The sequence below is a fragment of the Balaenoptera physalus genome (genome assembly GCF_965194825.1).
Source record: "Balaenoptera physalus genome assembly, chromosome: 3".
Classification (NCBI taxonomy): Eukaryota; Metazoa; Chordata; class Mammalia; order Artiodactyla; family Balaenopteridae; genus Balaenoptera; species Balaenoptera physalus.
The window spans coordinates 13975018-14001389 of NC_138890.1; the positions used below are offsets into that span (position 1 = coordinate 13975018).

A 26372-nucleotide genomic window follows, 5' to 3' on the forward strand; every position below is an offset into this window, starting at 1 on the left:
AGTGTCTGGGAGAGTTGGCACACGGATGGATAAATGAGCAAACATAATCACAACCCGCCCAACTGCGCAGCTGCAGCCCTGCACCTGCGTGGTCAGCCATCGGCAGGAACAAATCTGGGAGTGAACGACATTGAAATTAAAATCAGTCCAAAATTGTAATGGGAGAATTTGTGCCAAGTCCTGGAAGAAACAACTCAGCCTTAACCATAAAATTACTATAAAAAAAACCAAACGGAGCTGGCAGAACGAGCAGTGTCTCAGCCCATTTCAAACCCCAGCTGACAAGCAAAATATGGTACCAGTGTCGCCTGCCGTCAGCTCAGGGAGCGCTGTCTGCCGTCAGTTCTGGGTTTTCTGAGGTAACATGAATTCTAGGGAACCAAGGCAGGTCACACCGTCCTCTTTTCTGCTCATCCCAACACTTAGATGCGTCTGAGGTGACACTGCCGGGGTCTCCAATAGGTGAAGTGGTCGACATTCGCCTCACCTGCCAGCCGCCCCTGGCCTGAAAAGACAGAGACAGAGAGTCAGAAGGGGGCCGTGGGACAGATGACCCATCTGGAGGTGGGGCAGGGACAGAGGGGTCAGTCCTGGGTCACAGCTGGCCTTGCACATGAGTGTGCCTCCTTGGCAGGAACTGGCCTCCACCGGCCGGGCTCTGGCAAAGGACTGACGGGGCACCGCGGCACACACTCTGAGGGTGAGGGAGACCCAGGCAGGCCCGGAGCTGACGGTGGTCCCCAAGACATCGTGGTGAGACGTGGTGCGCAGGAAGAGGTTCAGGAACCCAGCAGGATGCGGGCCTGGCTGGGAGTCAGGAGGGCAGGGCCCATGGCTGTGGGCGTGCGGGCTCTGTCTGCAGGGCTGGGATATATCGGGCACATGTGACCCTGGGATGTTTGTTTGTCCACAGGAGCCCCCCACAATGGAAACCACTACTTTTGGTAGTGGTTTGCAGCCCACAAGAGCAGGGCCTGCAACTCACAAGCTCCCCTTCACCTTCCTCATTCTTTTTTATTTTATTTTATTTTAATTATATATTTATTTTATTTATTTGGCTGCGTTGGGTCTTCGATGCTGTGCGTGCGCTTTCTCTAGTTGTGGCAAGCGGGGGCTACTCTGTTGCGGCGTGCGGGCTTCTCACTGCGGTGGCTTCTCTTGTTGCGGAGCAGGGCTCTAGGCACGCGGGCTTCAGTAGTTGTGGCTCATGGGCTCAGTAGTTGTGGCTCACGGGCTCTAGACTGCAGGCTCAGTAGTTGTGGCGCTCAGGCTTAGTTGCTCCACAGCATGTGGGATCTTCCCGGACCAGGGCTCGAAACCGTGTCCCCTGCATTGGCAGGTGGATTCTTAACCACTGCGCCACCAGGGAAGTCCCATTCACCTTCCTCATTCTTGACCTTTCCTTAACAGGCAGAACCCTCCTGCCTGCACCCTCTACCCCTTCTGACCCCACAAGGCCCAAGATCCGGCTCCTCACCCCCGCATCCCGTTACCCCCTCCCCCACCTCAGCTACTACCTCCCATGTGTCCCAAGGAGCTGCCACAGAGGACAGTGTTGGGCAAACAAATCAAGAGAATGCCTTCAAGGGCTGCCTCATCATGTGACACAGGGACACTGAGAGGCCAGCGTTGCTCCGCCCACCCTCAGTCTGAAAGCAACTGGGACAAGGATACTGGCCTCGGGGGACACACTCTGCCCTTGGAGGGACACCCACAGGCCTGTGATCCCAGAAGGAGAACATGAGTGGTGAGCGGAGGGGTCCACTTGCAGGCCTGGGAGGTGACAGGCTGGGGCCCAGTGTGGGACTGGGAGCCAAAGGGCAGCTCAGGGCCGAGGAGATGGCTCCCAGCTGGGGTGACCTCAGCCCGAGACCCGCTCTCTGGAAGAGCATCTGTGCCTGCCCAGGGCAGGGGCCCGCGGCACAGGTGGGTGTCCACACCACAACCTCAACCTTCCTGCTTACTATGTGGGGTTGACAGGAGCCCACGTCACAGTGCACAGAACCCTCACCCCGATTCCTCTCACACGCTCACCCCTACTGTGCTCGAGGTGCTGAGCCCTGGGCAAGGGCAGAGCCGGACAAGTCTGGCCACCTGGTGGTGTCAGAGTACTTACTCTGCTCAGGTGCTCATTATGGGCTGTGGGGTTGCCACAGTGATGGGATGCACAGCGCCCGGCCCAGGGAGGCATCCATTCCCTGAACCTTTAAGAGGGGCTGGGGGTAAATGGGTGGGGGGTCAATTCCAAAGGAAACAGGTGGGCTGTGTAAGGCCCTGCCCACTGCCGCATGGCCGGCCTTGTCACACTTGTACCTGCGCAGCCTCTTCAGGACAACCCTGCGGGGGGGGGGGGTGTCGGGCCCCTGCAGCTGTCAGTGGGAGGCCGAGAGGCCCCAGGGACTGCGAGAGGCATGATGCCCTCTGACCCTGGCTGGCCTGGCACGTTGCCCCAAACCCTGAGAAAGTTCCCGAGGGCACATCCTGAGACAGCTGAGATCCATGGCTCATTTTCTTCCCAGATCTTCACTCTGGCCCAGCTCGCACCGGCCGAGGGGGCAGCCAGGATGGTGAGGCCACGGCATGAACGTGTTGAAGGGTCTGAGCCCAGTGGGGCTATACCTTCAGACCGTCAGGGCCTCGTCTGCCCACCCTTGCCTTCTCCTGATGGGTACAGACACCATCGGGGAGGGAGGGCTCCTTCCCAATAGGCAAAGCTCTCAGCAGCCATCGAGTCCTGTGAGGGGTGAAGGTCTTTGCCGAGTGGGGCTCCACAGAGCTGGGCTCCCTGAGGCGGCTCCGCCAGCCTGCATCCGTCCCCATGATGGACTGAGACACGGACGAGATGGCCGGTTCCGAGGACCCGCCACCCACCTGGGCTCCACGTCGGCCCTATCACTGAGTCTGGGAGCCCACAGGTGTCCTTGGGATTGTGCTGGAGACTCACCTGGCCCAGAAGGCTGCCTTCCCCAGGGGCGGGCCGGAGGGAGGCCAGCGTCTGCAGGGTGATAAGTGTGTCGCTGGTGCTGGTCATCGGAAAGGGACCAAAGGAACCTGGAGGGGCGGAAGGGGTCAGGACCAGTGTTCCCACCCTGGGAGTCACAGTGACTCCTCAGGTGGGACCTACCAGCCCCCCGGCCAGGAAGAGGCTGCGAAGGTGACTCCTACGGCTCCCTGCCCCTCCCGCAGCCCTGCGTGGGTGGGGAAACCAGACTTTTGGTAGGAACTTTCTGTCCCCACAGCACCTGCCCAGCCTGCCGGGATGTGTTGACTTCACCGGGATAATCACTAATGGAAACAGAAACCCTCCCAGTGTAGATAGAGAAAAGAGGCACACACAGGGACCAGTCTGCTTCCCCAGATGCAGCTCAGTGGACCCGACCACGTGGGAGCGACTGACTCTGGACTGGGCAGCCTTACTGACTGGAGCTGGGCCTCAAAGGGCAGCTGGCCTGGCTCCCCGGGCCCCTGACGTCGGTGGTGTCCTCTGCCATCTTACCTGTGTAAATGGTAGCCTCTTCTTGAAACTTCCCCATGTTCTTTTTATACCGGATTCTTTTGTTGCCGAACGAGTTGGAGACCTGTGGACAGGCAGAGATGGAAGTCACTGGAAAAGCTGACCTAGTGATGAGACACGATGTGGACAGACCGCCAGGGGGGAACATCACTGAGTGACAACGCATGGCCCTGGGGCTGGGTGAGAGGCCGGGACTGAGAAGGTGGCGCTAATGAACTGTGGGCCCAGGGAGACATCTGCAGTGTGTTGGTGACACCCTGGACCTGGCGTGGCTTATAGGAGAGGGGGGAGCTGGAAGGAAAACAGGCATGCGTGTGACACACTCAGAGAGAGGAGTGTCTGCTCACTGTGGCGGCAGGCAACAGACTGAATACTGATGCGGGGGACGCATCAGTAACCACACTTCTGGGAATGCAATTTAAGCAAAGAACACAGTCGAATCCAAAACTTATCAAAGGATAAGGAGCACCTGACAGGGCAGGGGAAGGAGCTGAGCACTGAGCTGAGGGTCTGTTTTTAGTCCCCAAAGCCAGTTAGGAGGGAGCTGCAGTCACATGCATCCTGTAAGCAAGGGGCCGGCCCAGGGCCTAGAGGTCTGAGCCCAGCTCTGACTCCAAACCTGCACGGAGACCTCCAGGGCAGGGCTTCTGCCTGTGGGTCACTCTCCGGGGGGCGTCCTGGGCACTGAGGGTGCTGAGCAGCAACCCTGGCCTCCACCCACCAGATGCCAGTAGTGTCCTCCCCTCCCCGCGAGAGTTGTGATAATGAAAATGTCCCCTGGGGGCAGAACTGTCTGGGTGAGACCCTGGGCAGTGCCTTCCTAAGAGCATGGAGACATATCCCAAAGTAAGGCACCTGGCCCTGCAGTGAAAGGTATGTATTTTAATGAAAAGAAATAAACAGTTGAGTTATGTGGCAGGACTGTGGATGGAGGACTTTTCTCCTCTAAAAATCTGTTTCTTTAATGTCCCTCCATAATCCTCTCGATGTCAACCATGAAAAGACAAAGCCCCACGTGTGCTCTCTGCTCCTCAACTCTCCTGCCCTCGGTGTGAGGGTGACCTGTTCTCAACCAAACCAGGTAAGAACTAGGTTCCCACTTACCTCCAAGGAATGTGCCGACACGTCTGTGTGGGACTAAGTTTGCAGAAGAATGGCAGTGAGCAGTTTTCCATGTTGAATTCAACTGGCATTTTAGAGGGACAAAGAGCAAACTTCCCATGTGGGTGAGGGAGGGCGGCTGCCGGGGAGCTGGGCCGGGCCAGGGTCCACCCTCTCCACGGGGTGTGTCCCGGCACCTCATACAGGAGTGGGATGCCCTCTCCGCCAGCTGTAGCTCGGAGCCACTGGCCACTTCCTGCCCAGTCACTCTGGCCCCTTTGGCTCATACAGCTGCAGTCGCCTGGGTTCCTGCCCATCGCCCTGTCCATGGGCTCAGCTCTCCTGCCCTTTCCCCCTCGGGCCTCCTCACCCTGGAGTTGCAGCTGATCCTGTCCTGAAAACGTCTGTTGCCTCATCTGCAACACCCTTTGCCCTAATGGTGCTCTCCCTCCCCCGCTACTTCCTCCTTAGGCGAACCCCACAGCCTACACGACATCTGTATCCCAAATTCGGAGCCCTCCTTCAGCTGTCAGCCATTTCCAGCTGGAGGACCCGCCAGAGTGGGGAGGGGCTCCCAGCACAGAATTCTGCTGCTGGTGGGCGGGGGTGTCAGGGCCCGGCCACAGATCGGGAGTCACTGGAATGCGGCCGGCGCTTTTCAAACTTTTGTTTGCAACGAACCCTCTCCTGAGATAAAGTTGAGTCCCAAGACCCAGCTGCTCTCTGGGGGTGCCAGGGCTTGAAGTGAATCTGGCTGTTTTCAGACAACTGCTCGTGGTGACAAACAAGCTGCCATGCCTCCCACTTCTTTTGGGCCTCGAAGCCCCAGAGGTGCAGCCCTCACTTCAGCTCCAGCCAAGGTGCTGAGGACACCGCAGCAGTTGCAGGGTGAGTGAGGTCTCATGTGACCAGGACACCTGTGAGGCTTTGCTGCCTGTGTGACCCTGCGGGGCTCCTGAGTGCCCTTGTCCCCAAGTCGCTGCTGGACAGGGCAGGGGCCAGAGCAGAGGGTGGTGACTGAGGGCACAGGCTGACTGGGCTGGAAACTCAGCCCCTCCAACTGCACAGCGGGAGCAGCCCTCCCTGCAGCCGGAGGCGGGGTGCCGTGCCCTGACCCCCACGCTGCCCCGCGGGCATGGCCTGGTCCTGCCCCTTGCTTGTGAGCTGCCTGCACTTACCGTTCTCACTTTAAAACCTTTGGAAAGGGCTTCCCTGGTGGCGCAGTGGTTGAGAATCTGCCTGCCAATGCAGGGGGCGCGGGTTCGAGCCCTGGTCTGGGAAGATCCCACATGCCGCGGAGCAACTGGGCCCGTGAGCCACAACTACTGAGCCTGCACGTCTGGAGCCTGTGCTCCGCAACAAGAGAGGCCGCGATAGTGAGAGGCCCGCGCACCGCGATGAAGAGTGGCCCCCACTTGCCGCAACTAGAGAAAGCCCTTGCACAGAAACGAAGACCCAACACAGCTAAAAATAAATAAATAAATAAATAATAAAAATAAAGGAATTCCTTAAAAAAAAAAAAGAATATGGTAAAATGATAGTTGGTATCATTTAAAAAAAAAAAATCTTCGGAAATATTTCTTGGGTTCTCGTCTTAGCCCCGCCACCTTACCCCAATTCCAGGGAGGACAGTGGTGGTCCCGACTACCAAGGTTGCCCAAGGTTGTCCAGGTCCCTTGTCTGATCTGCACCACCATTCCCCCTCTGGAGCCAGATGTCGTCTGTCTTGTACCCACGGACACACACACTGGACTGTTTGAGAAACAAGAAGGCAGTGCACACGTCTGAATTTATCCCAGGATAACTGAATTGGTACTTAAGCACAAGAGCTGGTCTATCACTTTAAGTCCTAATTTTCCTCCAAGTTCTTTTCCTTCTCCTAAGCTCATACCCCACCCCTATTATGCAACACAGCACATCCCTCTGATAGGAGAATGTTAAATCCTAAGGACTGCAATCCAGAGTACCTCATGATACACTCTGTGGTGTCGCCTCAGGGACCACACACCCCACACCAGTTGCCTCAGCGAGTCCCCGCACCTGGCGGGTATGGCTTCCGGCCTGAGGCCCACGTTCATAGCCCAGACCCGGGACCTGAGCCCAGTCAGGCCGACTCGGAGCCTGCACACCCAGCTCCCGCTCCACACATTTCATCAACTTCCCTGGGTGTCCTCCTCACTGGGCTGAACCTTCCCTCCTTTCTGGGTTCGGGGAGGTGTGGCAGGAAAGGACTGTCACCTGGGAGACCGTGATGCCACCCTTCCTGGCCAGCTCCTCTTTGGCTTCTTCACTGGGGTAAGGGTTGTTCAAATGGGAATAAAAATATTCATTCAGCACTTCCGTGGCTTGCCTGCTGAAATCCTGCCGCTTACGCCTGTGAAGACAGACAGCCTCAGCTGGGGATCGTACATGGGGCCTCATCCTCATCTCTGATTCCCTAGAGGGTGTAACAGCAGCAGTCAGCACTTCAGTCGCCTTCCAAGAGGCTGTGTGAGGGCTACACCTGCAGCTGTGGCCACAGCCCCTGCACAGGCTTGGAGGCCCCCAGAACTTAGACCCAAGCCAGCACTGACTTGGTTCCTCTTCCTAAGAGCTGACCCTGGGGTCACAGGCCGGGGGTAGGTAGGGCCTGACCTGGCATCGAGGCACCTCGAGCGCAGGGTCATCACGGCCTCGCAGGTGCTCTGCTTCAGCTGCATCTGGACGCTGTTGAACTTGCCGTGCAGGATGCCCAGCACGTGCTCGACCTCCTTGGGTGAGACAGGCCTCATCCTGCTCTGCTCCCGGAGAAGGCTGGTGACACACGTGCTGAACTCACGGCAGGCCTGTGGTGGGGAGACAAACGCCAGCCAGTGACTACCCAGCAGGCTGTCCCGGGGCTCCATGTGGGACCAGCCACCTGCCCCCCGAGGCTCCCACACAGGCTGGCTACTGAGAAGTGAAGGCAAAAGGCTTCCGGTAAAATCGGCCACCTTTGCTGTGAGACCAAGCGTGTGGACTCCCTGGTCTGGGCCACCAAAGGCAGGCAGTTAGTGCTCCACGTTTTGCTTTGACAAATGCGCATTCATGTGACAGAAACTCTTCCATGCAGAAAGATCACCTGTTCCTATTTCTCTAGCTCAGAGTGGTAAATCTGTCGGATCCGGGACAGCTTGGCCCTGCAGTCAGAGTGCTCAAAGCCACTGTCATTTGGACAGCCACCTGGTGTTGCTGTGCCGGCCGCCGCCTGTGCTCTTCTTCCTTGCTTCTCCGGCCTGCACATGCCCTCGGCCAGCAGCATGTTATCCAGCTTTAGGAGCTGAGCGTCGGGGGGACCCTCTTCCGGAATGCCACGAATGTTCAACCCTGGGTAAGAGAGGAGAGACTGAATCAGTGTCTGTTGTCGGAATAAAAACAACCACAACAGAGTGTTAGCACTGGCTTCGTGTCTGAACACTTTTCACGGAACCCGTGAGGGGAAAGAAAGACATCATCTGATAACAGACATTGAGTCACCCCCTGTGACGCTGGTCCAGGTGCCGTGTTTAGGAGCCCAGTCCGGGTGGCGGGAATGCAGGGGGCACACCAACCACAGCTCACAGCCCACAGTTGGGTGTGTGTGGGGGCCCGCAGGGCAGGGGCGGGGTGGCACTGGGTGCTGGAAAGCCTGAAGCCCTGAACCTTGTCTTCAGATGGGAGAGGAGGCACGTTCCAGACACACACACTAGCACAGGCAGGGATACAAAGGCTAGTGGCAACCTGGCTTCAGGCAAGGCTGTGCTGCTGTGTGTCTGAAACTGAGCCCCCCAAAACCGAGTTCCCTTACTGAGTTTGACTAGTTTCTCTATCTAAAACTTTATTCCCTTTCTTGTCCTCTTTGACCTCAGTCCTGTGCTAACTGAACACTAATCAATCAGTCAGATGACTAAAGTTGCTGTTGTTGATAACATCGTTAACATGCTAAAATTGCTATTATAGATATCATCATTAATGTACAAACTCAGGTTATGTCTCCAGGGCAAGATGAGCTAACAGACTGCTAAGCCATGGACCCACCTGGTCAGTGAATCGTAAACCAGAGACATCCTGACTCCCGAAACTACGATTATGAAATGTCACAAGAGGATGATTAATTCCAGCTTCTCTGTTCTTCCCCTTAAAAAAAAAAACCCAAAAAACCCTCACTCAAAGACCAAGGTGGAGTAGATCTGAGGCTTGTCTCCCACTCCCTTGCTTGGCGGCCTGCAGTAAATGCTGTACTTTCCTTCACCACCACCTGGTGTCAGGAGAGTGACTTTGCTTTTCAGGCGACTGAACTTTGGTTTGGTAACACGTCTATTATGTCTGTGTTTCCTGTGTGTGTGTTGGGGGGAGGGTTGTTGCTATAAAGTCAGAGAGGAAAAGACTGATCCAGAGGTGCCAGAGAAGATGAACTAACCCACCGAGAGATCTTTTTTTTTTAAATACATTTATTTATTTATTTATGGCTGCATTGGGTCTTCGTTGCTGTGAGCGGGCTTTCTCTAGTTGCGGCCAGTGGGGGCTACTCTTCGTTGCAGTGTGCGGTCTTCTCATTGCGGTGGCTTCTCTTGTTGCAGAGCACGGGCTCTAGGCGTGCGGGTTTCAGTAGTTGTGGCTCGCAGGCTCTAGAGCGCAGGCTCAGTCATTGTGGCGCACGGGCTTAGTTGCTCCGTGGCCTGTGGGATCTTCCCGGACCAGGGCTCGAACCCGTGTCCCCTGCATTGGCAGGAGGATTCTTAACCACTGCGCCACCAGGGAATTCCCCCACAGAGAGACTCTAAGCAGAGAAACAAGATGATTGGCTTTACAACATGGAGAAGCCACCGCAGCTGGACTGAGAGGGTGACGTGCTCGAGGGCAGGACTGGACGGGCAGTGGACAGGCAGGGGAGGCAGTGAGGGGGAGCTGCTGCTGTCCGAGGGGATGCAGGTCAGCTACAGGGCGGCCAGAGGGCGAGGCCCCAGAGTCCGTGACCACCGGATGTGGGCGTGAGAGAAAGGAAGAGGCTGTGACCACTCCCACGTTCGCCCTGGAAGGTGCCACTTTTTTCCCAAGCACAGCACACAAAGCAGCAGGCAGGCACGCGAAAAAATGGCATCAGCCTGGTCCCTGACCCAGCTAAGCATGAATGTCCAGGTGGCTGCGAGGCAGCTGCTTCCTGGGAGCTGGGGCTGAGCTGACCAGTTTGGGTGGGAAACAGGTATTCATGAGTCATCGGCATGTGATGTGTGGGAAATCCGTACATATCCACCTGTACCTGCAGCTACACCTATGAGAAGGCCATGCCCCTGAATACTAGAAAACCAGCATTTCAAGAACAGGCAAAGGAGGAGACGGAAAGAGTTATCGGGTAGTTGGAGGAAAACCCAGAAGTAGTCACAGAGGGGTGAAAACATGGGCTTGGTCATTGGGGGAACGCTGTTAACCTCTGCAAAAGCAGGGTGTGGTGGGGTACAGCCTGACTAGCAAGTTCCGGAGGAGCATGGGAGACAGGCAGTGCAGGGAAGAGGCTGCTGCAGGGGTTACAGAGCGAGCTTGGGTCTGAGGAGGGTGGTCTTGCAGGACCTGTGTTTTCTTTGCTTTTTCAGTGATAGAAGAAACATCTGTGGCTACAGAGGAAAAAAGATTGGGGGGTGGTTCCTGATGGGAGGCAGGGAACGGAGAAGGAGGTAGTGATGTAGGAAATCCATCTAGCTCTGACTTTCTGGAAAAACAAAGTTTAAAGCGTTTTCTTAGAAACAGGCTCTCAATACTATCAGCTACTAACTGACTCAAGTGCTCAAATAAAAATTGTTTAGGGAATTCCCTGGCGGTCCAGTGGTTAGGGCTCAGCGCTTTCACTGCTGTGGCCCGGGTTCAATCCCTGGTCCAGGAACTAAGATCCTGCAAGCTACGTGGTGCAGCCTAAAAAAAAAATTGAGTTTAATCCTATCATATGGATATTTTCTCATTAATCACGTGCCCCTTTCTTGTTCTCTATGTAACAGGTTAACCTTTTCTGTCAAAAACTCACCAGTGAAAATTGAAGGCTCTCAAGAGATATCCTTGCAGGAATTTTCTTCACATGCAGGGACCTTTACCTCCTTACGTTTGGGGACCCTCAACTCACCCAAAGGAACCCTTGTCACTTAACTCAGTCCCAGTGGGTTATAATGTGGCTTTTTCTGAAAGAACTAAAGGAAAAGTGCCCCTTTTATCAGTTGCTGGCCTTCCAGTTCAGAGACCCAATTCTCTAACAACCTTACTTGGTCTTCAAGAAGCACCAGATGTAAACGCTGGGCACTCCTGCACAGAGTTGACCTGTGCTGCCTGATCCCTGTAAAGGCCCACACCCTCTTAACCATTCTTAACCCAGAGTAGATAATGGACGTCCTCCTCCCTCCGGCCCTCTGTCTGCAAATCCTATTGATTCAGACTCCATGATCAACCCACCATCCATCCCCTCCCTTAATGCCACTGCTGGAACCCTGCTGCGCTGACCCCTCTCCTGCCCTCCGTGACCTGCGAGGAAACCCCTCCCCTCTGATCCACTGTGCACACCTGCAAGCCGACTACCTTCAAACACTGTGTTCATCATGCCAGTCTTTTGTTCAGAGACTTCAACCAGGGCCTGCATCCACCTAAATTAAAGCCTAGACTCTGACACCTCGTACTCAGGGCCTTTTGTGACAGCTTTCCAAACCCACCTTCATGAACTTTCCCTCTGCCGGGCCCTTCATGGGCCTTTGCAGCACAGCAGATGCTCTGCGACCGTCTCAGGCTTACTCAGCAGCTCGTCCCTGAGCACCCGTGGTTGCGGCTGGGGCTCAGGAGTGGCCCGAGAGGGACACACAGCACCACGTCCCTCCCCAGAGGGCCCCCAGCACACCCTGACTCCCGGGCTGGAGGGGCCACCTCCACAGCTCCCATCACAGCTTCCCTCATTACAATTAGGGGCAGGAGTGGTCCAGGCTGGACATGCGGTGGTGGGGGCATGTGCACACCTGTGTGTGTTCATGCGTGTGTGACTCTGGGCTGCTCAGGGGTGCGTGGCAGTCTTTCATTCTTTTTTCTTGGCCGTGCCACGTGGCTTGTGGGATCTCAGTTCCCCGACCAGGGATTGAACCCGGGTCACAGCAGTGAAAGCGCCGAATCCTAACCACTGGACCACTACGGAACTCCGCTTTCGTTCTTTTACTTATCCAACAGTAAGCATCTGAGAGTCTATCACAAGCCAGGTACCCAACCAGGTGCTGGAGATTTTAAAAAATACACCAAAAAACCACGGGACTTACTGTCCTCAAATGAAAGCTCTCAAATTACAAAAAGAACACCATTTTCTCATATCTCTTTACGGGATATGTGTTGGTGTGGCCTTTTTTGGAGGGGAGGTTTGAAGTGCCGATTAACACAGAAAAAGCACATATCCTTTGATCTTGATCAGAACTCTGTTCTGAGAATTTACCCTACAGGAACACTGACCCCTGTAGATGCTGTATTTACAGGACACACACGACCACCCCGTAACTGTGAAAAACCAAAACCGCCCAAATGCCCATGAATAAGGAGACAATATGCCTGTCCTACCCCAGGCCCTGTGGTGTTAACAGTGCGTATGTTATGACCAGCATTCGTGAGCTACAAGCTTTGTTTCTTTAAAGCTGTATATTTTTGCGAACGTATGTGTATGAGGAGAAGCAAAACTTAACAAAAGTTACCCTGTGCCTTAGTCACCAGGACCGGTCCCAGCTGTGGACACGGCCATGCCGAGCGCCTCTGCCTTCTGTCAGCGAGCGGCCCCTTGCACGCGGCCCTGCCTCTCCCTCAGCACCGCGCGTCTGTCTCCCAGCACACTGTCCCTGCCTGATTATGGTCATTAGACACTCGTTACCGTCAATTACGACAAGCTCATTTCCGGTCCCAGGGGTGCTCCTCAGCTCCCCCAGGGCCCTCGACTGGCAGGCGGGAGGCTTTGGAGACCAGGAGCTCAGCTCAGGGACACTGTCAGTTGGAGACACTCAGAAGAGGTGGTGGGATCTAAAACAGAGGCACTCCCCCGCAAACCACAAAATTTCCTTATGTTCCCAATTTACTGTGGGTAAAAAACTCCAGTAAACCAAACAAGGAAGTAAAATAAAATTATGAATATCAACACATTATGTTTTTTCTAAGAAACAATATGGAACTGCTATGGACTGAATTGTGTCCCCACAAATTCACACGTGGGACCCCCAATGTCTATGTGGAATAGGGCCTGTGAGGATGTAATTAAAGTCCAATGAGGGGCTTCCCTGGTGGCTCAGTGGTTAAGAATCCGCCTGCCAATGCAGGGGACACGGGTTCGATCCTAGGCCTGGGAAGATCCCACATGCCATGGAGTAACTAAGCCTGTGCGCTGCAACTGCTGGTCTGCGCTCTAGAGCCCGCGAGCTGCAACTACTTAAGCCTGCGTGCCTAGAGCCCATGCTCTGCAACGAGAGAAGCCACCACAATGAGAAGCCCACGCACCGCAAGGAAGAGTAGCTCCCGCTCGCTGCAATGAGAGAGAGCCCGCGCACAGCAACAAAGACCCAACACAGCCAAAAAAAAAAAAAAAAAAAAGTCCAGTGAGGTCATAGGGGTGGGGCCCTAATCCATAAGACTGTGGCCTTCTAAGCAGAGGAAGAGAGATCTCTTCCTTATTCCATTCCCCTTGTGAGGACACAGCGAGAAGTCTGGAAGCCAGGAAAAGAGCCCTTACTGGGAACTGAACCAGCCCCAGAAAATAGTAAACCAACGAGCAGCTGTGTTCCAATAAAACTTTATTTACCAACACTGTGGTCTGCAACCCTGCTCCACAGTATGCGTGTCACAGAGCCTAACATGGGTCTGCGGAAGAACCTACATGCATGCAAGTCCGGGTAGGTCAGCACACCTCCGAATCACTGCCTTCAGGTCCCCCCTTTCCTTGGAATCCCCTCTGGATCCTGCCCCTTCTCTTGACAGTTTTCCTTCTGTGGGTGCAGTATGAAGGATGAGATTTTAACTTGTTTTGTTCAGTCCTAATCTAGATCAGGACTCCTTGAAAGGTGGTGTCTGGTTTGCCCTCTGTCTATGGAAAGGCCAACACAGACAGAGAGGTTGCACATAGAAACCTTTATAGCAATGTGACAGAGTAACTTCATGTCTGTTGAATCTAATGAGACTGTCGGGCTTTTTATTTGGCTGCTCCGTGTCTTAGTTGCGGCATGCGGGCTCTTAGTTGTGGCATGTGAGATCTAGTTCCCTGACCAGGGATCGAACCCAGGCCCCCTGCATTGGGAGCACAGAGTCTTAACCACTGGACCACCAGGGAAGTCCTGGGCTTATTCTTTTGTATGCCTGCTTCATTTTCCCTTTCCTTTTCCTAGTTCATCTTGCTTGTATTTTGCACTGGTATTGGGTGGTGGTGAGCCAAAACCCTGTGGCCTGAGCAGACTGTGGCTGGGTCACTGCCGGAGGCTGTGGGTATGTCCCGGAGATGCCCGGGCCCCAGGTGCGAGCTCTGGGTGTGGGACAGTCCAGAAGTGACCGTCCTGACACATTTGTAGGATGCCTGCCTCCCTGTGCGTCACTACAGTCATCAGTCGTGGGGCGGAGACAGTGCTGCCACCTGGAAAGAGCCTGTGAGGGTGTCCTGAGTTCCAGAGATGAAATGCTGAGGGAAAGCCCTGTGCACAGGAAAAAGGCTCACTGCAGGCGCTCCCATCGAGCGGACACAAAGATGCTAAGTGAGGAGGAGGGGGCCAGGACCGGGTTGTAAAGGAAGAGCAATCCATTCTCATGGGAAGATCTATTTAGTGAGGAAGCAAGGCCCCTCAAACCCCGAGGACACCAGCTTGGTGGCATCACAAATGTGGCAGGAACCCAGACTGTGGGCGCTTAGCTCACAGAGAAGGCAGCCCAGGTTCCCCAGCCCAGGAGTGAACACCTTAGCCAAGGCAACAGCATGGGAACAGGAGGGGGTGGTTTCCGAGCACCAGGGGGACCCAAGGGACCATGGAGGTGATAGACTGATGAAGGCAGCCAGTGGCGCCTGTGTGTGGAGGAGGGGGCTGGGTGGGATGAGGAAGCTGCAGAGAGGGGAGGGAGACCAGGGCAGTGGGATGCCCAGCAGGAGGCCTGGAGAACACACACACTGAAGGTGCAGGGCCAGAGCAGGAGTGGGAGGTGGCCCCACTCCCCTAAGAGCCCCTAGTCCCCCACGTCCTTCAGAATCTGACTCCAAGAAGCTCCCTGGCATTCCCTGTTGCCACTTGCTCCCCTCACCCACTCAGCTCCAACCTGGCTGCCCTTGGGCCTGGACACCAAGCCATCCTTGCCTCAGAGACACTTTCCCAACAAGGAAGTGGAGATGTCCCATCAGTTAGGTCCTGGTTCAAAACATACCCCCAGAGACCCACCTGCCTGCCCCCCCACCCCACCTCTACCCAGGGCCCTGAGGGCCACATCTGTCTCTGTACGGCTGTGTGGAACAACCCTCTTCCCTAGGGACCGTCGCTGTCTTGTTCACTGCCTTGGCTCTGGTTCCTGGAATGTGCCTGGCCTCACAGAATCATGGCCCAGAAATAGGAACTTGTGCTGAGAAACCTCTCCTCAAAGGCCACCAGGACATTTTATGGGCCAGTGCTACCAGGCCCTCAAGGAAGAGAGAGCCCCTTTCTGCAACAAACTGTTTCAGAGAAGAGACACGGGAAAAGCCACCCACTCACCCGACGGAGAACTCAAGGCGGGACTTCATGGGGAAGTCACAGCCCAGCACATTCATGACCAGAGCCGAGACGGCAAAACAAATGACCAGCAACCCAAAGTCAACAACATCTGTGTGCGTGTACATGCACAAACATATGAATCATAACCAAGAAGATTTATCTCTGAACATAGGTGCTTCCAAAATCTGTCAGTAAAAATCATCAATGCCAATGAAAATCAGTGTAAGTGAATGTAAATGAAAACCTATCAACGTAGAGCATCACAGTAACCACAAGGAGAAAAACTATAGCTCAAAAGATGCAAAAAGAAACAAACTGATTAAAACAATACCCATTAATGATAAAAACCCTTAGCAAACCAGGAACAGAAAGAACCCTCCTTAACCTGACAAGGGGCATCTCCCTAAACCACACACACACTTGGACTTACTGGGGACCCTGTAGAGGCACTGCTTCGAGTGAGACACAGGCAGGCTCTGTCCTGTAGGTGTTGGTCGAGCGGATGGGACCAGAGCCCGGGAAGGGACAGACGGGCAAGGTAAAGAGGGGAGATGTCACCCATTTGCAGGCTGAAGGGCATTCCTGTGTAACTGGAGTCACCCGGGGATCACCGATGTCACCGACAACTCTCCCCTCCCCTTCCCCCTTTCCCCTAAATTGGCCTCCAGGTGGGGTTGGTGCTGAGCAATGGCATTCTGACCAGCTGGCCACCCGCATCGTCAAGGGCCCTTTAAATGCCTGTTTCCAGGGGGATAACTTGGAACACAGCCTGTTGGTGTGGAGAACGGCCTGCATTTACCTTTGAGACAACGTCCCCCGGGTCAGTTCTTTAAGCAACATTCTAGATGAAGCCTTGTTTTAAGTCACTGGACTTTCTCGGTCCCACAGGACTTTACAAGGAATACCCCTTTAGCAAACTCTCGTCGGTTTCTGAAATCACAGCTGACATGCACGTTAGATATTCATCAGACTGCGGGAGTATAACACTATGCAAATTCCTATCAATTCTAATTAACCCTTAATTAAAATACATCACAACCTAAGTGCTGAAACCTCAAGCAAATATGCAAATTAATTCTCATTTCAATATACTTTTGCATTTGTTAATTTAAGGCCTGCGACCCTGTCATAAACTACTGTATGACCTGCTGATGCTCAGTAAAACTGGCATGCAGTTTGCCTAGGTTTGTTTTCCTGTGGCAACAGGGTAAAAGGAAAAGACAGTGAAATGCTGTAATAGAAAATGCAGCCAAGTAAAACGTCTAGAAAATTAGTCCACGCTCTCCTGTGAGGCTTTGGGAACATTTAAGAGTAACAGCTAAGAAAAACAGCACTTATGGATGGTTTCTGTCTACATTAAACAATCTTATTTCTCTTCCAAAGAAATGCTTTAATTTCAACTGAACAATATCTAGAAGCTTCCGAAGCTGGGCTACCGTCACCCAAAGGTACGACTTTTATTTTGCCGAGTCCTGCACAGGGAGATGACCAGACCAGCAACACGCACAACCATGTCCTACCCATTCCCAGGCTGGAAATCAGACTTTTAGGCCCGCCAAGGCCCTAACTTCCCTAAGAGGGATTGTCCCAGGGACTGATGTTAAGCAGGTTCTAGGTGACAGTAAAAAGGAGCATTTTCTGTGAAGAGAGATTAGTCACTTTCACACCATCGCCAAGTTTACTGCTAGCTACAGTATGCCAAGCCCATAACAGGGTTGGGGCACTCTGCAGGCACGCCTGTGCTTTTGCGGGTAACAGATGCTGCGTGAAATTAACACATAGGATAATTTCAGTGGATGGTTAATCCCTAAGAAGAAACCTGAATAGGGTAACAGATGCTGCAAGAAAGTGCTGCTTCACAAGAATCTGTGTACTAAGGCCTTAAGCTATGGGCCCCCAACTGAAATCCTTCAGTCCTTGATTGGTTTTTATAACAGCTCTATTGAGAAATAATTCATGTGACATACAACTCACCCATTTCCAGTGAATAACTCAGTGGTTTTCAGTACATTCACCAGGTTGTGCAACTACCACCTAACTTTTTCACTACCTCAAAAAGAGACCCCGTCCGTGTTAGCAGTCACTCCCCACTCCCCACTCCAGCCCCTGGCAACTGCTAATCTCTTTCTCCCTCTTCTGGACATTTCACATAAATGGAAACACACACTATTGTGGACTTTTGTGTCTGGCTTCTTTTACTCAGAATAAAGGTTTTTTTTTTTTTTTTTTTAATTGAACTATAGCTGATTTACAATGTTTCAGGTATACAGCAAAGTGATTCAGTTTATCTATATCTGTATCTATATCTTTTTCAGATTCTTTTGCATTATAGGTTATTACAAGATATTGAATATAGTTCCCTGTGCTATACAGTAGGGCCTTATTGTTAGCATAAAGTTTTTTTTTTCTTTTTAAAAATTTATTTATTTATTTATTTTTGGCTGCGTTGGGTCTTTGTTGCTACACATGGGCTTTCTCTAGTTGCAGTGAGTGGGCGGCTACTCTTTGTTGCTGTGCACAGGCTTCTCATTGCCGTGGCTTCTCTTGCTGAGGAGCACGGGCTCTAGGCACACGGGCTTCAGTAGTTGTGGCACACAGGCTCAGTAGTTGTGGCTCGCGGTTTTAGTTGCTCCGCGGCATGTGGGATCTTCCTGGACCAGGGCTTGAACCCGTGTCCTCTGCATTGGCAGGCGGATTCTTAACCACTGTGCCACCAGGGAAGCCCTAGCATAAAGTTTTTAAGGTTCATCCATGTTGTAGCTTGTGTCAGAAAACTTCATTCCTTTTTATGGCTGAACAACAGTCCATTGCACGGATGGACCACATCTTGTTTCTCTAGTCATCATCATGGACATTAGATTTTTTTTCATAATCCTTGATTTATCTATTTGTCTATACTAATCCACCTGTCTGTCCAATAGAACTTTCCCAATGATGGAATGTTCTAGATCTGCACTAATATGGGAGCCACTAGCTACATGTGGCTACTGAGCACTTGAGATGTGGCTAGTGTGGCTGAAGAACACCTTATTTAATTATACTTGATTTTAATTAATTCAAATGCAAATCACCCCTGTGGGATGGGCCACAGTCAATAGCTGCAGAGGAGCTATGTACGCTGATCAGAATCGGAGGCTTGATTCATGAGTCACCCGGAGACTGTGGAGCCGAGAAAGGACACTCCAAGCAACCTGAAAAATAACCCCCCAGCTCTAGGAGATCCGCCCCCTGCACGGTCACAGCGAAATACCGCACAGGGGTCTCAGCCCCAGGGCCAGCCAAACACAAAAAGGATCTGAATTCTGGAAGAAGTCACACACTGGCCCGAAGCGTAGTCGTTGGACAGACCCAACCAGAAAGCTGAAGCTACTGATCAAGATGTTGCAATTGTAACAGACCTGAGTGGCGGAGGAGGCACGGAAACAGAGGTAAAAAAACTGCTGGATTACTTATGCCTGAGAGCTCCCAGCCAGGCCCAGGAACGGTGGTGAGGAAATAGGAGGGCAGTCCTTTGTGTGAGAGTTATTACATCCACTTCCTCCATGGCAGCTGCCCGTGCTCCTTGGCCCGAGAGCAAGGCTGGTGGGGCTGGGACTTCTTGCTCCTCAGAGACAAAGTGAACCCAGGACTGACCAAAGTGAGGCACAGATGCGTACTTGAGGCCAGCACAGGGGACAGTCACGGCTTGGAGAAGACGGAGCAGGTCCCTCGGTGTGAACTTCCCAAGATGCTTGGTAGCTCTTCAAGGGGCTGCCCATCTGCAATCCAAGATCCAAAGGTCTTTACGCAAGTTGGCCTTCAAGCGAATTTGGAGGCAAAGCCTGACCCACACCAGTGTGTGCGACCGTTCCTGCTCTGAGGCTAAGTCACTGAATGCAAGGCTCTGCCTCAGTTCTTGTCAACACCACATACCTAAAACCTAAACAATTCTGAGTTCTGTAATGCACCCAGCCCCAAGGGTTTCAGTAAAGGGACTGGGTCAGTATTGGGTCCTCCCAGCTAAATTCAAAGCTCTCTAAAAAGGGTTTATTTGGGCTTCCCTGGTGGCGCAGTGGTTGAGAATCTGCCTGCCAATGCAGGGGACGTGGGTTCGAGCCCTGGTCTGGGAAGATCCCACATGCCGCGGAGCAACTGGGCCCGTGAGCCACAACTACTGAGCCTGTGCGGCTGGAGCCTGTGCTCCGCAACAAGAGAGGCCACGACAGTGAGAGGCCCACGCACTGCGATGAAGAGTGGCCCCCGCTCGCCGCAACTAGAGAAAGCCCTCGCACAGAAACGAAGACCCAACACAGCCAAAAATAAAAATAAATTAATTAATGAAAAAAAAAAAAGGGTTTATTTGTTCTCCTCAGGACAGCTCCTCCAGATACCAAGAAGGATGGCTGTTTCAAGGGAAGGATTCGGGAGGGGTCTACTCCTAGGGTATCCTTGGCCTTCAGAGACTGCGGCAGGCAGGACCACCCAGACACCACACAGAGGAGAGCACAGGTGGAGGGCCTGAGTATCAACCCTGGAAGATGCACCCGTGTCCTTCCCACAGGCCGGAGGAGGCATCAGAAGGCAATTCCTGGAACTTGTGGGGTAGTGCTTCCAGGAACATTCGACAACGGTTTACATGGAGGATGGCTTTCTTTTCAGGATGATACGAATGATAAGCCCTGGGTTCTAAGTCAGGCCCCAGACACTCAGTCTTCCTGAACCCCGTAAGCTGTACAGGATAAAAAGGATTTCACTTAATAGGTATCAGTCACCAGAAACAGTTCTTCATTCAACAAAAATATAAGGTGTGTACACTGTGTGTCAGGTACCAGGGCAGTCCTAGGACACGGCTCGTCCTAGACCCTGCGCTCACCGGAGGAGACAGATTGCAGAGGCCAGGAGCCATCATGGGTGCGGTGAGAGCAGCAGATGCACAGACAGTGCCCGGGGCCTGTGGGTGCGGAGTTCCCTCCCTGAGCCAGAAAAGTGTGTGAAGGGGCAGCATGCAGCCTGGCTGTGGGTTACCGGGGTGCAACCCTCTCTCCGGAGCTTCACTCTGCTCATCTGTAAAACAGGAGTGAAGTAAACGTCTGTCCCGGGCCACTGGAAGTTTGGGGTAATGATGCCAGGACTCGTGGAGCTCTCTGGCTGTGGCCCATGCTCCATCAATACCTACTGGGCTTTAAACACTCTGTGCAGGTTTAGTGTTTACCCTAAAGGTCTGTCGCAGACATTAGCTAGAGGCAAATGTGAGAAACATGGGTTAAATCAAGAAGCCAATGTGCCCTCTCCCAGTGTGGGCACCCCAGGAGGCCCAGCCTGCAGGATCGCTCATTGGGCAGAGGCCCATGGGAACCCGGTGCAGGATCAGGACCCTGAATAGTTTTCTTTGGGCCAAGACTTGGTCATTCCTGGTCATGGGGTTGGGGGAAGCTGAGGCGGCACTGAGATCTCATTTACTTTCCCTGTGGCCCATCCTGGAGACTGTAAGGCCTGCGGCCCATGTGCTGGAAACACAGTGCTTCCACGACTGCACTCCCTACTGATATGAAAAGACACCTGGCCACACTGAACTTGACATTTAGGCAGCTCTCGGCAACTGTGATGGCTAGTGCTTTTCAAGGCTAAGTGGTGCTGCCCCAACCCCGTGCTGCCATGCCCCCAAATGTACCAGGCACCCCGATGTTTGAGCCAATCGGTGGAAAGGAAGCATGATTTTCTGAAGAAATGCCCAGATCTGATGCATGGCCTATGCTCTGAGCCCTACAGTCGCCTTGGGATTTAGCCTGGGTGGAGTCAGAAGCCCTGAGTGTGGCCCTTGCCACCGGGGAGGATGGGACAGGGCAGCGGCGTGGGCTAAAACGGACACCTCAGCCTGTCCTGATGGCAGTAGGTCTCAAGCCTTTCATTTCCTCCTGAAACTGCTGAGTTTGAAGCTGACTGACAGCTGTGTTCACATGTGGACATACGGAATCAGATGAAGTGAAAGGAGAAGTGGCCAGACAGCGCACACCCACAGCTCTCAAGGAGCAGTTTCCCCATCGGTCCCAGCATCATCTCACTAATGGGGAAAAGGTCATCAAGAACTACAGCTTCCTGAGACAACAGCTGATTAAACTACTTTGAAAAACTGCTTTTTATTACTACTAAATTCTTTACTTTTGCATAGCTAAGTTGTCAATAAAAACCTCAAGGGCCCACACATCCAAGGAGCTCTGATGACAGAGCCAACTGCTGAGGGCAGTGGGGAACCACCACCCCCAAAGGGCTGTTTCTTCCCCCTGGGGGCAGGTGGGAGGTGGCAGGGGGACAGCACACCTCAGAGAGAGGCCCCAACACTGGAAGATTTTTAAGACTGTGTGATCAACATCATACAGTTCAACGGTCCTGAGGAACATGTGACTGTAGCCAATGTCTCCAGGGGATGGACACACACTGGCGTGTCCCCCGTGGGCAGTATCTTCCAGCTCACAGGACTCTCGGGTTCAGTTGTAGGAACGCTGCTTATCTGGTTCACACAGAGGACTGAAGGGAGTGCTGCGAGGGGTTAAGGGCAAACTTGTTTAAACCCCAAAAAAACCCAACCTTGTTTACTAGAAGTCATAATATCTGCTCCTCATAATTTAAATAAGGAACCGACAAGACGGGCCATTAGACATTCAAACGCCTGTGAGAGGCACCCGAGCAGGAGCTTAGTGTGGGACCTACAGGGCAAGGGGCCGTCCGCAGAGGAGGGCAACCCGTGGGAGCTGGTGGGGGACCCGGGTCAGGGGCTGAGGTGGTGAAAAGGGATGCACGTGAGGGAGGAGGATGGGATACACGTGACGGGGGGAGGGAACGACTGATTAAATAAGTAAAAGTACTGAGGATGATGGGAGCAGGGTTCTTATTGTCAGAGAAAGGAGTTACCAATCTAGAGAGAGAGAGAGAAATAGAATGAACTCTGTGGTGCTGAACCAGAATTAAAGACAATGAAATGAGGGAATTCCCTGGCAGTCCAGTGGTTAGGACTCGGCCCTTTCGCTGCCGGTGCCCGGGTTCGATCACTGGCCGGGGAACTAATAAGATCCCACAAGCTGCCCGGTGCAGCCAAAAAAAAAAAAAAAAAAAAAGATACTGAAATGACCTCATGGTTTTCAATATATGCAGATACAGTAAAAATAGACATGAATGTGTGTGTGTACACGTATATATGCATCCCCCACAAATACTCCTGAGCTCTGTGCCCTGAGAGCGACCAGAGCAGTACAGCCTCAATAGTAACAAGTATACCCAGAACCAAGATCTACTCTAAGTGGAGCCAGGGCTCCTGGAGAAATGGCTGATTCCGGCCCAGCAGGAGAGGGAAGAATAAGAGCCTGGAACATGTTATGGCAGCAAGGAAGGGAATGCTCAAAGGCTGATGGAGACATGTCAGAAGGACATGAGCCAGCTTGAAGGGTCTCACACTAGCCAACCCTGGGACAATTTGAGCGTCGAAATGAGTGATAATAGTAACTGTGATAAAATAAGACTCCATGAATCTATACCGACACAAAATACGAAAATGAATAAAAGGGAAATTTAATGAGGGATAGTCTCAGAGTACCTCCTACAGAATACTTATTACAAAGGGAAAAGGAGCAACTTTAAAAAGGAGAAGTCTGGCAGACACTATCTCACTTGAGTGACCAAAGTTAAAGTCATCAATAGGGGACAGAGCAAATGTGGGCACCACTGAGCAGCCTCTGTGTGAGAAGAGGCGTTGATTCATTTTGAGGATGTGTAGCAGAAATCTAATCATGAGGAAACACCAGATAAACCCAGATGGAGGGACTTGCCTGTGATCTTCCAGATGGTCAAGGTCATGAAAGTCAAGGAAAGACAGGGGCTTGTCACAGATGAAACAAGACCAAAGAGATGTGATAACTAAACACAACAAGATTTTGAACTTTTTGTCCTTTTCTATAAAGGACATTATTGGGACAACTGACAGAGCCTGAATGAGATCTGCGGATTCCATGGTGGGTGGGGTATCAGTGTTCCCTTCCTGACCGTGACAGTTGTCCTGTGGGTAAAAAGGAGACTGTCCCTGTTGGAAACGCACTCAAGTGTGCAGGGGTCACGGGGCATCGTGGCAGCAACTTACTCTCCAATAGTTCGGGGAGAAAATGTATTTGCGTGTTCTTGGAACATTTTTGTGAACCTGTGATTGTTTCAAAATAAAAAGTTAAACACATACAAACAAACCTGTGAGAACAAACGTAGACCACTCAAACTACAGTGACTTTGTAAACCAAATGGGATATAAGCTTTTGGGTTACAGAGTGCATAGAGGGTAAAAGAATTAGAACAGAAATATACCACATGCTGGCTCTTATGAAAAAGGAAAGTAGTGGTAAAGATAACAGATAAAATGTTGACTTCTACCTGGGTTAAGGATTGACACCATGAAGATCCACAATGAGATATTCCTTTGAACTAATATGATTCCCAAAATCTGCTGTCATCAAACAAAGAGTCTTTAAAATACAAACAAGTGTAAAAGAATATCATGTCCACTACAATGGGATACCACTTTGCACCCACTAGGATGGCTATTATAAAAACAAAACAAAACAAAACAAATGCAGAAAATAACAAGTGTTGAAGAAGATGTGGAGAAACTGGAACCCTTGTGCACTGCTGGTTAGAATGGAAAATGGTGTAGCTGCTGTGGAAAACAGTATGGCAGTTCTTAAATATACAATTACCATGTGATCCAGCAATTCCACTCCTGCGTATATACCCCAAATAACTGAAAGCAAGGTCTCGAACAGATATTTGTGCAGATATTAGCATCATTATTCACAATAGCCAAGAGGCGGAAACAACCAAATGTCCCACAACAAATGGATAAACAAAATGTGGTCTATCCATATGATGGAATATTATTCAGCCATAAAAAAGAAGCAAATTCTGACACATGTTACAACATGGGTGAACCTTGAAAACATTATGCTAAGTGAAATAAGCCAGTCACAAATGGACAAATCTTGTATAATTCCACTTATATGAGGTACTTAGAGCAGCAGTCAAATTCATAAAGACAGAGAGTAGGATGGTGGTTACCAGAGGCCAGAGGAGTGGGGAATGGGGAGTTAGTGTTTAATGAGTAAGGAGTTTCAGTTTAGGAAGATGAAAAAGCTCTGGAGATGGATGGTGGTGACGGTTGCACAATGATGTAAATGTACTTAATGCCACTGAACTGTACACTTAAAAATGGGAAAGTGGTAAATTTTATGTTATGTATATTTTATCACAATAAAAAATATTTCAACTGTGGGGGGAAAATATCACATCCTTACAGCATTTGGGTGAAACAAATGTAGGTTTAAAATTGAATTTCTCGGGCTTCCCTGGTGGCACAGTGGTTAAGACTCTGCCTGCCAATGCAGGGGACACAGGTTCGAGCTCTGGTCCGGGAAGATTCCACATGCCATGGAGCAACTAAGCCCGTGCTCCACAACTACTGAGCCTGTGCTCTAGAGCCCGTGAGCCACAACTACTGAGCCCACGTGCCACAACTACTGAAGCCCTCGTGCCTAGAGCCCGTGCTCCACAACAAGAGAAGCCACCGCAATGAGAAGCCCGTGCACCGTAATGAAGAGTAGCCCCCGCTCGCCGCAACTAGAGAAAAGCCCACGCGCAGCAGTGAAGACCCAACGCAGCCAAAAATAAATAAATAAATAAAATTTAAAAAAAAATTGAATTTCTCTTTCAGTCACCAGATAACTACTGGCGGCTGGCACCACACCCATAGCCTTACACGTAAGAACTCACACAGTCTTCAGTAACTGTGAGCTAAGTGTTGTCACTGTCCCCAGGTCACAGAGAAGGACTGGGGACAGAGAAAGTTTCAGTCACATGCCAGGGTCATGGAGCCAGAGGTAAAGCGGAATTCAGACCCTTTCACTGCTCTCTGCCACCGTCCATGTCAAGTACACGTCAACCTTGCACCAAAACCGTGTTGAGAAAGAAACATACTTTTGTACCACATACGTGCTTTCCACGAGCCCCAGCATAACTCAAGTGCTATACTCCAAAGTGACACACAACATTCAAATAATTGATCTCAAGAGACCAACTCACTCTGGACTTCCCTGGTGGCGCAGTGGTTAAGAATCCACCTGCCAATGCAGGGGACATGGGTTCGATCCCTAGTCTGGGAAGATCCCACATGCTGTGGGGCAACTAAGCCCGTGAGCCACAACTACTGAGCCTGTGCTCTAGAGCCCACGAGCCACAACTACTGAGCCCACGTGCCACAACTACTGAAGCCCTCGCGCCTAGAGCCCGTGCTCCACAACAAGAGAAGCCACCGCAATGAGAAGCCCGCACACCGTAATGAAGAGTACCCCCGCTCACCGCAACTAGAGAAAGCCCGTGCACAGCAACAAACACCCAATGCAGCCAAAAAAAAAAAGAGACACCAACTCATTCTAAGAAATCAAGTGACAATCTTTCTCTGATTTGGTTTAAATGATGATTTTGGTTTAAATGATGTCTTCACCATATTTGTGGCTTCTCTTGTAAACCATCTTCAAATTGCTATTAACCTTGACCAAGTGATCAAGGTCAGCGGTCCTATCAGTGATAGGACTTATTGACAGCACATACCTCCAACACGATGCACTGAGAAGGACAACGTTGCTTCTGTGCGATTCCTGCCACAGGTGCACAACCTCAGTCTAATTATGAAGAAACAACACACGAACCACACTGAGGGACTCTATAAAATAACTGAGCAGGTCTCAGCAAAAGTATGAAAGCCATGGACGATGAGGAACAATGGAGGAAACTTCACAGGTTGGTGGTGACTAAGGAGACACGATGACTAAATGCAGTGTGGGATCCTGGACCAGAAAAAGGGCATTTAGGACACAATCTGGGGAAATTCAAATAGGACCTGTTGCTCAGTTACAGAGCATTGTACCAACATCAATTTCCTGGTTTAATCACTGCACTATGGTTCTGAAGGTGTTGCCATTAGAAAAAGCTGGGAGAAGGGTATACTCTCTGTACTAATTTTTCTTCCTTCTTTTTTAAAA

The 26372-nt window shown here is 51.8% G+C and overlaps 1 protein-coding gene across 1 annotated transcript in view; it reads right to left on the reverse strand.

Annotated features, from left to right (window-relative positions):
- Positions 1-200: 200 nt before the first annotated feature.
- PBX4 (PBX homeobox 4) overlaps positions 201-26372 on the reverse strand; it is a 55930-nt gene continuing 29758 nt past the window's right edge. Inside the window, 7 exon segments of the mRNA XM_082457809.1 lie at positions 201-505; positions 2945-3051; positions 3497-3578; positions 6854-6989; positions 7250-7440; positions 7716-7721; positions 7725-7960. Of these exon segments, the coding sequence (XP_082313935.1) occupies positions 320-505; positions 2945-3051; positions 3497-3578; positions 6854-6989; positions 7250-7440; positions 7716-7721; positions 7725-7960 (944 nt within the window). The 3' untranslated portion in view covers positions 201-319.